General features: G+C 36.0%; 2 protein-coding genes and 1 long non-coding RNA gene across 7 annotated transcripts; 2 read left to right on the plus strand and 1 right to left on the minus strand.

Annotated features, from left to right (window-relative positions):
* The first annotated feature begins 3,292 nt into the window (after nucleotides 1–3,292).
* LOC109585087 (uncharacterized) lies at nucleotides 3,293–5,026 on the plus strand. 3 transcript variants are annotated; one of them, XR_002186321.1, is made up of 5 exons: nucleotides 3,293–4,341; nucleotides 4,389–4,452; nucleotides 4,718–4,790; nucleotides 4,829–4,894; nucleotides 4,941–5,026. It is a non-coding gene; the product is annotated as an uncharacterized LOC109585087 (long non-coding RNA). The 3 variants fall into 3 exon arrangements; XR_002186320.1 differs by having other exon boundaries at nucleotides 3,294–4,341; nucleotides 4,838–4,894; XR_002186322.1 differs by having other exon boundaries at nucleotides 3,294–4,341; nucleotides 4,725–4,790; nucleotides 4,838–4,894.
* Nucleotides 5,027–5,501: 475 nt separating this feature from the next.
* Nucleotides 5,502–10,068, minus strand: LOC109585094 (E3 ubiquitin-protein ligase TRIM71-like). Of its 3 annotated transcripts, none has more exons than XM_020001037.1 (11): nucleotides 9,922–10,068; nucleotides 9,583–9,870; nucleotides 9,261–9,538; nucleotides 9,159–9,206; nucleotides 9,041–9,109; nucleotides 8,309–8,982; nucleotides 8,151–8,250; nucleotides 8,024–8,083; nucleotides 7,805–7,894; nucleotides 7,438–7,563; nucleotides 5,502–6,758 (listed from the first exon to the last, which is right to left on the minus strand). In XM_020001037.1, exons 3-11 carry the CDS (start codon nucleotides 9,439–9,441, stop codon nucleotides 5,611–5,613), a joined length of 2,496 nt encoding a protein of 831 aa, XP_019856596.1. In that variant the 5' UTR covers nucleotides 9,442–9,538; nucleotides 9,583–9,870; nucleotides 9,922–10,068; the 3' UTR covers nucleotides 5,502–5,610. The 3 variants fall into 3 exon arrangements, with proteins under 3 accessions (XP_019856596.1, XP_019856595.1, XP_019856597.1); XM_020001036.1 differs by having other exon boundaries at nucleotides 8,309–8,985; XM_020001038.1 differs by lacking the exon at nucleotides 8,024–8,083 and having other exon boundaries at nucleotides 8,309–8,985.
* A 29-nt stretch (nucleotides 10,069–10,097) lies between these two features.
* On the plus strand, nucleotides 10,098–10,716 carry LOC109585095 (mediator of RNA polymerase II transcription subunit 17-like). Its single transcript, XM_020001039.1, has 2 exons — nucleotides 10,098–10,231; nucleotides 10,419–10,716. Exons 1-2 carry the CDS (start codon nucleotides 10,119–10,121, stop codon nucleotides 10,675–10,677), a joined length of 372 nt encoding a protein of 123 aa, XP_019856598.1. The 5' UTR covers nucleotides 10,098–10,118; the 3' UTR covers nucleotides 10,678–10,716.
* Nucleotides 10,717–11,210: the final 494 nt, after the last annotated feature.

The following is an 11,210-nucleotide window of genomic DNA, read 5'->3' on the forward strand; positions in this document are numbered from 1 at the left end:
TTTAAAGGATCAGCCCTGCCCATAGTTTTTGGCTAGCCTTACATTCCACTCAGTCCTCAGTGACGGGTGTTACTGGTTGGATTCAATTCTAATGTCTTAAAATTAAATGACAATACTGGTATCAAATCCTATCACAGGGATGTGCGTTTGTGGTATTATTGTGATCCACAAGCAATTTCTCATTAAAGCAACATATCCAATAAACTGACAATTTTGATCGTCCTAATTGTGTCTTGAAATGTGGCAGAATCAATGAACTTCTTGATTGCAGTGTTGCAATCAAGTGTCAGTGTCCAAGTGTTACTGGGCACTGAAGTTCTTTCCTTATTTGAGGTCCCTCTTTTTACTCGTGAGTATGATCATCATGAGAAATTTCATTAATGATGGCTTCTATGCTTGACGCTGGAATGTCTTTAATACTTCTGACCTTAGCACCACAAGCAAGGCAAGCATGGGAAAATTTGCAGGCCTCTGGTGGAAGCTTGCATTCCCCTTTATTGTACCTCCGACAGACTTCTGCCTGATTTGGTTTCTTCTCTGGTGGGGAACTACCCAAGAGCCCCGCCCACAGGGTGCAAGATGACTGGGGGTGGTCGCTCCATTGCATAATTGACAGGAAAACCTCGCCCCCGAGAACACAGTCGAGGCTAAGAGAGAGGGGGAGATCTCCCTCTACGAGAGGCTGGATCCTGCAGCTGCCAGCTGGCGGAAAAGCCGATCGTAGGCTTGCCAGCCGCGACCACTCTGCCTCTGGGCAAGGTGTATGATCACCTGGGCATAAGCAGCTAAGTCCTTATACGCCATCCCTTTTTATTGTAGCTGAGTTGGTTTATTCCGATGATAACAGCTATTCCATGGGGAATAAGGTGTCTCTTCATTTCTGCATTTTTTGGTGATCAATGTCTTTACTTTTTAATGAAGTAGTGCGAACAAAATGACTATTTTAATTACTATTGAACCATATACGAAGAGAAGCCAGCTGGGATGAACTGGAAGTTGAAGGATGAGGTGTGAAAGAGAGGGAGAGAGAGAACACTCTTTTCTTCCTGGGTTGACTCAACAGGCTTCAAGACCCCCTCCAAGTTTGATATGGTATCTCCTGCTTCCACTTTTCTTTTCTTAGTCCCTATGCATAAAACAAGTAAGGAGTCTTACACTTCTTCCTGAAAGACAACTTGTCTCGATTGAATCTTGTAGTTTTTTTTTATTTGTAAAGTAAGCTATGCATTACATAGATGAACTAAGTATCACACTTCACTTCTCTTAACATTATAATAAATTGTTGTTTGAACAAGTGCAATAAGTATTCCAACGATAGCAACAACTAAGTTAGCAACTACAACAAATTACAAAATGCAATTGCTCCTGTAGCTATATACAGCATTCCATACCCAGAAATAACTTCAATTTTATATGTTTGAAGGTGTGATAATTGCGTTTGTTTTAATGATATCATGAACGCATTTTTTCACTTTTCCTTTAATCATTCAAAGTACAATGTAGTGTAGAGTTTTGTGTCACGAGAATAGGATTTATATTTCGTATTTTCATTCATATTGGTATAGTCAGCTGTTTGGAATAATCGATCGTTTGGAATCCTACTTGTCCTTGTTTCCATTACTATTTTGAGTGATTTTTGACAAATTGATACACAATGAATCCTACTCAATCTTTTTTCATTAATTTTTGTAATGACTAGCAATGGTTCCTGGCATTGTGTGTGCCTGGATAATGGGCAGAAGAGGTGCATGTCTCCTGTTCGAGACTACCGTATAGTGGAAAGTTTTCGTGGCCCAAATTTTTGCGGATACGTCCAATAATAAATTTCGTGGTTTTCTACATTTCGGCCATCTTAAATCGTATAGGATCGATTTTCGTGGATTTTATTTTTGTGGATTTTGGAAAAGAAAAAAATGCGAAATCCACAAAAATTTTGAGCCACGAAAATTTTCTGCTATACGGTATTTCCATGTGCCCAAGAGCTGGTGTTTGGCTAGTGTCAACCATCCTGCCTCGGGCAATATCTTTCATCGTCTGTATCTATCTTCCTTTTTTTACTGATCTTATCCACGACTTTCGTCACATCTTGTGACGAGAGGAACTTCTCTATTGCCTGACTCTGAGGGCAGAGGAGTCTTTTCTCCTTCTTAAGGTTTGTCTTCTTAATCACCCTTTGTTCCATGAGAAACTGCTTTAGTTCCGTGATGAAGTCCTCGAGACTAAAAGATAGAGGGGGTACTGCCCTTTCACAGATATACTATCATACTCTATGTCAGGAAAGCTGGTATAAATGGGACCTGGTGCCATATCAACTAGATTTAAAATAAAGTGCATTATTGTATCATATTATTTAAACAATACTGGGCTCTACAGTGTTTCCCATTCTTTAAATTTGTTTAGTTTAAATACTTTGAGGGATTTCATTCTCTCCATTAAAACAAAATCAAAATGTGCTATCTAAGCTTCCACAGACCATTACTTGTTAATTCTCTTGCAGTGGCAAGTGTAAGTGAAATCTGCTTTCTCCTTTTTGCTGTCGTCTTTACAGTAGACAATGAACTATAAATTATAAATAATTCCAATTACGTATCTACTTTACTTTATGAGTTTAGTCACCTCCTTTTCCAAGTGCTATTACCCATTGTCCTCGTTTTGGCATAGCTTTCCCTTCACCAATGAGTTCAGCACTATAGTCTCATTCAAGGAGGATACCGTAATTTGCCTTTTTTTCGTTGTGGAAATATTTTCGTATGATCCTAAAATGACGAAAATATTTCAATCGAAAATTTTTGAGCAACCAAAATTTGTGACCTAATTCATCAAAGAAAGACTAAGGTACGGCCTGATAAGTAGGTATCTTCTTGCAGCTCTAACCTTGCTCTATCCACTGGTGCTTGCTGTACTTCAATCAGTTGCTTCACTACTGAGTTATAAAATAAAACGGTCCACCATGTGACAAAAGTAGCCATTTAATGTTTCCGTTTATTATCCGTAAATTGATCATTGCTGCATCTCCAGTACTATCCGTATACTAGTAATGTCGGGGGGAACAGCCAGGTCAAGAATCTCTTATCTCAAGAATTATAAACACTACTATAGCGGCCTTGTTACCAGTAGGTAAAGGACAAGGTATATGCAAGAGAAGCTAAATTTTCAGACTGTAAAAATTTTCGTACACTATGAGAAGACGAAAATATTTCCACTTGAATTTTTCTGAAATGAAAAATTTTTGTACGAAAAAAAGGCAAATTACGGTATTTAATTTTGTAATATTTGTAAGGAGTCTGACTACTTCTTCTTGATAGACAGCTTTGTGTCTTGATTGAATCTTGTCGCTTTTCTTATTGTTAAAGTAAGCTATGCACTACATAAATATTAACTAAGTATCACACTTAACTTCTCTTACCATTATAATACCAATTGTTGTTTGAACAAGTGCAATAAGTATTCCAATGATAGCAACAACTAAGTTAGCAACTACAGCAAAATGCAATTGCTCCTGTAGCTATATACAGTATTCCATACCCAGAGATAACTTCAATTTTTTATGTAATAACTTTGTTAAAACATTTCCAGGGAAGTACCAATTGCTTTACTATAATGTGTGAAATTGTCTCTTTTATTTTATAACTACCAGGAGCACTGATCCTACTTTTTAATGTCCTGTTTCAATGCTCCATGAGTAGATCAGGAGATATATTTCCTCCACAGGTATACTGTCATACATTGGTGCTTCTGGTGTTATATTGGCTAGGCAATTCTTGAGTTGTACAAACAGAACCATAACTGCACATATAAAACATGAGGTACACGTGTCCGTCTGTGCTTGTAAAAAATGGAATGTCACTGCACGATCCTGTAAAACCCAAGTCAGTATAGTCACCCTTTAAAAGGGGAGTGGTCTGGCTCTGCAATGTATATCAGTCTGTGGTGATGCTCAGAAAGTAGAACTGCTAGTGTTTCATGTATAAAGCCCAGGATTCCTTTCATGGCTCCAAAGCAGGCATCTACAGCAGTACCAATTAGTACAACTGTATAACTGAGTGTAAGCATGCGTATGTTGGCATGTGTATCTCAGTATGGAGAATGGTAACAATGCTTGGTTCACAGTCGACTTTACAGAGAATAATAAAATCAAGAAGAGAAGGTGGAAAGAAAAATTATTGAATGAACAAAACACTGCAAAAGCATGCACTTAAATACTAAAAAGCAAAACGCATCATATGCGTGTAATTTGTAGAGTTTCATTGATATACATGTATGTGACTATCTCTCATTCTCCTTAGGTTAATACCAGTATCACTGCCAGTACTATTACCAGTGCTCTTATTGACTGCCCAAGTATATTCCCTCATTGTACAGTATTTGTTAATGATTATTATTAATAGGACAGAGGCAGGGATTAACTTGCATACAATGGGAAATCAGAATGCAGCCAGACTATTGGAGGAGGTGGGTATAGATACATGTACGTGTACAAACTGTGCATGTCTTTTTAGCTCAAATTTTTTCAGAAAATGTATTAAAAATCAAATTTTATCAAAACGACTAAGAGAGAATCACCCTTTGTGTATTTTTTCTGATACATGTACATGTTTTTATGTTGTGTAGAAAGCTTTTGAATTTTTAGAGTTGCTCCAAAAGTTATACACATGCGATGTATTATTGTATTCCTTGTCAACTCATGAAGTCTCTTTCTCCCTCTCCTTCATCTTAGTATGAAGATTATAGCTGGTGTTTCTGTTAAAGTCCCAGAGTGTCCTCCATAGCCAAAATGCGTAAGAGGAAAGGTTAGAGAAATGTAATGAGATTACTAAAATATACAAAGATTTACTAGGTCATGACAAGTAGAGCCTTATTGCTGTAAAGAAAAACTGCAAACTATCTGGCACAGGTGGGTGTGGTTGTGGGTGGAGTCAAACATGAAATACATTGAATAGGTTGATATGGGAGGAGTACCAGCAACACTGGTTAATATTGTGTCAAGACGTCAGCCATTAGCAGTTGCATATTTACATGAGTACTTTGGACCTCAGGTACTGATTGACCTAAAGATCAGGCTAATTATGTGTATAAAACACATGTATGATGTATAATAGTATAATACTATGAATGTGTGTATATGTACTAGTATAATGATAATAATGATTATTTTAAGATTTTGTTCTTTTCTTTTCAAAATTATGAATCAAATCAATTCTATTAATAAAATAGTTAAAAAGTTAGAGATGAGAGGCAGGGCTGCCAATAGGGGGGGGCAGGTGGGGCATTTTGCCCTGGGCCCCCAAGCACCTGGTCAGTAGTAAAGTATGCATAGTTTTTTCACAGAAAAAGATCAAAGAATCATGACAACTTTTTAAAGTTAACTCTTCCAGGGCCATTTTGTTAATCGCTGTTATTGATAAGGGGGAGATTTGTATTAGTAGAGGCCCCATCAAAGTTTTTGCCCTGGGCCCCACAGAGCCTATTGGCAGCCCTGATGAGAGGGAAGGGAAAGTATATATGAGTGTGTGTATAATGAGAGTGAAGGGGCAAGCAAAACTATGTGTGTGAACAATCAAAAGAAGACGAGGTAGAGTGACTTTATACCTTAAATTGTAACTTATTTAGTTAATACTTCATGACATGATAGTTGCCACATTCAGCAACATAAATATATCCATCTTTATCCAGTGCTACACCCCATGGATTAGATAATCCTGAGATTAATTTGACTTGTTTCCTGTCAGGACTCAATACATGAAGATACCCATTGTTACTTGATACAAGGATATATCCTTCATCATCAATAGCAATACCACTAGGACTATTAAAGTTACCAGCTGGATTATTGTATGTATCAAGATGAGTTTTACCATCAGGAGAGAAGACTTGAACATGATTTTGATTAGTAATGGTAACGTGTATCTTTCCTTCATTATCAACTGCTACATCAGATGCAGTACCATCACATTGTATGACTTGTACAAATGTACCATCTTCTTTAAACACTTGTACTCTATTGTTGCTGTACTCAGCTACTAATATATTACCTTTACCATCAGTAGACATACCACAAGGATTAGAGAATTGTCCATTTCCATTACCCTTACTACCAAACTGACCAATATACTGACCAGTAGTAGCTGAGAAATACTGCACAAGATTAAGATTATGATCAGACACATAGACCCTGTCTCCTACCAGCAATAAACCAAAAGGATAGTCAAACTGTCCACTACCATTACCTTTACATCCAAACCTTTTTACTGCAGTACCATCCTCACTAAATACCTGAACAAACCCATCCCAACTACCAGCAAATACTTCACCATTAGTATGAACAGCAACACCAGTAGTACTACTCCCTACAACAAAGTATCTCTGGTTAGTTAGTGTGGTATAGTCTCTTGATGCTTTTACTGACAGTTGATAAGGACTACCTTTAATATGGTGACCTCTTATAGTCACTGATAGTTCATATCCACCAATACTTTGAGGTGTGCATGATACAATGGCTGTGTTGTTATCATTAACCATAACTCTACCCTCCTCATCACTTTTGATAAAGGAAGCCTCCAAAAAGCTTGCTGCTTTATCAATGCCTGCTGGTAGAGCCACTTTGAATTTCCTTTCTTTCTTTACTGTTGCCAATGGAATAGCTAACCCACTATCAATGGAGTATGCAGCTATATCACTTCTCCTTGCTTCCCAGTCTCTAATAGCTTCATAAACTGATCCTTTCAGTGGATCTATTGATTGAGTAGACTGATCCTTTCCTAAAATGTCATTATGTATTAAAGCACTGTTGAGAGTAGGTTATGGGAATCATTGCACAAGGGGCAGTCGAGAGGAAAATGTAGCACGAGGCGAAGCCGAATGCTAGATTTTCGTCAAGACCATCCCGAGTGCAATAATTCCTGTAACCTACAAATCAACGGAGCTTTGATTGGTTTTTAGTGGTGCGTGGGCAGATCAAATTTCATTTCAAAAATCCTGCAGGTGACCAGGTGCAAGGCAATCAGAGATCTCATTTATCACTATTATTATTATTATTACATGTATAGTGTATTGTATAGTGGAAAATTTTTGTGGCCCAAAATTTTCGCGGATCTGTCCAAAAATTAATTTTGTGGCTTAATTTTCGTGGTTTTTTACATTTTGGCCATTTTGAGCTGTATGGAATCGATTTTCGCGGATTTTATTTCTGTGGATTTTGAAAAAGACACGAAATCCACGAAAATTTTCCACTATACGGTATGTAGCTGTGGCTGTGGTTTGCCTCTATCAAAGCTTGTGGTTAACAGGAAAGCCCATACATATTATACTGCACAGTACTACATATTCCAATAGTGCTAGATTTTATACCATGCGCATCATTGAAGTTGTAGCACTGGCGGTGCCTTTGATCTATACCCACGCACCATACTACAAGTTAATATAATGTAATGTACATACTAAGAGTAATTGAGGTTTCTTTCAGTTGTTGTATATTCATTAATGATATCTTTTCCTGTAACAGTTCTATCTCCTTTTCTCTTTCAATTAATGTTTTCTCTACTCCAATTAGCATTTCTTCCATCACTAGTCATTAATATAAATCAAAAATTTGTTGCTATTTTTAAAACAACAATAAGTCTTGAAACAATAAATATTTATCAATAATTTGCATATTATTTATTGCATGTAAGAAGGACCAGTATTAGTATTGAGTATATACAATCATCCTCCTACTATAACAAATTAATGTACAAGCAATAATGATACTCTAAACACAGCTGTACTGTATTGTCATTATACAGTATTAAGTATGTTGTATGTATACCTGTTTTGCTTTGAAGAGATGATCGTAAATGATCTATTTCCATTTGCATTGCTTTTTTCAACTTCTTTTTGCTGTCTTCCTTCTCAGACTCTAAATAATAAAAATGAACCAATTAAATTATTAGGAACAACAATTCAGCTACATGATGTAATTATTCAGAATTCATGCACATGACAATATTCATAGATATCATGTCTCAAAACATAAATGTCATTACACCTGATGATTGTATTGATGACTTATTGCTTTCATCAACTTCTCTACCTTCATATGAGATACCTTTAAATTATCAATAATTATAATTAATAAGAATTATCCATTCTTGTTAATAATAATTAGTATGTACCTAATGTGTCTATTGTACCCTTCAATTTAGTATTCTCCTCAAGTAAAACATCTCTTTCACTCTCTACCATCTCCAGTTTCTTCATTAGACTCTTCACCTCCTATCAAATATTATAAAGTATACTCAGTATTAATTTATATACACATACATTCACTAACCTCATCAATTGCATGTTCATCATACACAGTATAGTAACCAATAGTTAAACTAATCAATCCCGTCTCCTTTAGCATATCAACGTTATCTCTAGCTGTCACTAGTAAACTCTCCATCAGATAATGAGGAGCATAACAAGTAACAATGATGGAGTTCCCTTCCTTGATCACTACCACCTCCACTTGATTATCCTTAAACGTTTTCCATAGGAGGGCTCTGATACTGGAGAGAGAATGCTCACTTGGATTCCATTTCAAAACAAATTTGATGGTCTCACAAGTGAGGAGAGAAGAGGATAACCTCTTTAGCTGACGATTACAAAACATTGTTAATTTGTTCTCACAGAATTCATCCAAGTGTGTCTGATAAGCTAATATCATGTCTCCAGCATCTTGTATTGAGTACTTGTTCACTATAGTCTCCAATAGAGCAACGTTAGTGATAGAACACTCATCCTCAATCACTTCCATGACATCATCAAAGCAATTGGTATCTTTCAATCGAGGCTTTAATTCTGGACGGCACCTTCCAAGGTAGGTCTTCAAATCATCAACAGATGGTATGGAAGAAGGTATTGCTGCTTTTATGAGAGGAACAATATTATGAATAAGTGTACCACGCATATCACCCATTCTATCAAACTCAGCTTTATCATCCGGATAAAATATGACAGTCTCTGCTACATACATGTATAGTGTAATGACATTGATTTGGGTATAATTAATGTCACTAACCTTGTGCAGTAGCATCAGTATTGGTAGTTACTTGAGTCTCACTACTACTACCTTGTAATTGTCCAGATCCTGTATTTATTATAATAGTCAATGTATATATGTTATATTATATCATTACTTGAAGTACAAAATGGCATCACTGTTGCTGCTAAAGGAAATGACTTTCCTATTGTATTAGAATATAAATAAGTTAAGTGTATTTATATAACTGTTCATTTACCATATTCCATTATTATATCACTAGCTAATGACACTGCTTCCTTTGATTTCATTAGAATGCTTGTCAGAGTGCATAATTTGCTATGATCTTCAGCTACAGCATTTAATATTAGTAACATTGGATCTCCTACCAATGAACAACCACAACTCTTCACTTCTGTTAATGTATCCTTAGATACCATCCCTCTGTATGTAAGAGATCAACTGATTCCTCAGTAAGAACAACTTGAGCTAGTCTACCAATATAACACTGTAATATCTCACTAACAGGGTCTGCCACTAACAAAAATATGAACAAAGTATAACAATAATAACATTATTACTTGTTTTGCGAATATCAATGGCAACAGATTTTACATCCATTTCTCTAAGAGCATTAGCCAGTGTCGTCCAGATAATAGGACCAACAGTGGCGACATTATCATCAGCTTTAGTCAACCACTTGGTTAAACACTCCATCAGGCAGCGTGAAGGATTGCCTCTATGAGCTGACTCAATAGCTTCCAGTGTAGGATGAAGCAGACCAAGATTCAATCCAAATTCAAACCATCTTGCTTCAGGAAACTTGTAATGCTTCAAGACTTTTAGAACAAACTTTAACTTGCTAATATCTGTACACAAAATATGTACTATATCAGTGTATTATAAATCATCTGACTCACCTAATAGGAAAAGTGATGGTTTTGAAGCCATTTGAAACTAGTTTAACTTTGTTTAAGTATTGTATTATACAAGGTAAAAGGAGAGGTAAAGCCGTAAAGGTCTCGGTAAAGGTAAGACGCGAGAAGTAAAAGCAGAGCACAGCAAATTCAAAAAATGGGTGGGCTGGTGTAACCACGCCTATAGCCACACCTTTAAAATGGAGGACAGTACATGGTCCAATGGTGATGCTGGTTTCAAGGTCTCAGTGGAATCACTCCATACTACAAGAGTCAAGGAGATCAACTATGATGGAGAAGAGATATATGAAGGGTAACAGTCACTTATTATAATAATACAGAATGTAATTAATTGAGTAGGTGTTAGATCTATCTTTTATTGAGAATTCTAAATTAAAGTGACATAAATTCAATCATAAAATACTTTTGCAAATGATGCAGTTATATGTAAAATACACAAGAATTACTGTACATGCTCACATATATGTATTTATTTGTAGGAGACCTTCTCTCTCTCAGAAACTAAGTGAATTAGCTCAACATGTTGACTTTAGAGAAGAGAGAGCTGATGATGATAATGACAGAGAAGAAGGAAAGAAGAAACAAGAGGAGGAGGAGGAGGAGGGAGTTTCTGGTCCTACAACTAAGAAACCAAGTCATCGCTGGCCATGGGAATTCGCACACAAAACTCAAGTACATAAAGACATGTATTTGTATAAACAAGAGTATAAATCATGTATCAATGTATTGCATGCATAAAGTGGGAAAGAGGAAGAGAATATTAATGTTATGTATCATTTATAAATAGATTAAAAAAGCATGTACTATGGTACATGCTTTTTTCCAAAAAATGGCTTAAAAGTCACCTCAAATTTTTGATGCATATTGATGTCCTTATGCTGTGTAGAAAGTTTGAGCTGATTCTGACTTAAATTTTTAAAGTTAGGTCCATTTTAAGAAATTTGCCAAAATCTGAAAAAATACCCAAGGCTATAGCCCATGGTTTTTTTCTGAAAAATGGCCGAAAAAACACCTCCAATTTTTATTACATTTTCTGATACATATTAATGTCCTTATGCTATGTAGAAAGTTTGAGCTGATTCCGATTTAAATTTTTCAAGTTATGGCCATTTTGAGAAACTTGCCAAAATTTGAAAAATACTCAAGGCTATAGCCCATGTTTTTTTCCTAAAAATGGCTCCAAAATTACCCCCAATTTTTATTACATTTTCTGATACACATTGATGTCCTTATGCTATGTAGAAAGTTTAAGCCGCTTATGACTAAATTAA

This window comes from Amphimedon queenslandica, unplaced genomic scaffold, assembly GCF_000090795.2.
Source record: "Amphimedon queenslandica unplaced genomic scaffold, v1.1 AMPQUscaffold_13119, whole genome shotgun sequence".
Classification (NCBI taxonomy): domain Eukaryota; kingdom Metazoa; phylum Porifera; class Demospongiae; order Haplosclerida; family Niphatidae; genus Amphimedon; species Amphimedon queenslandica.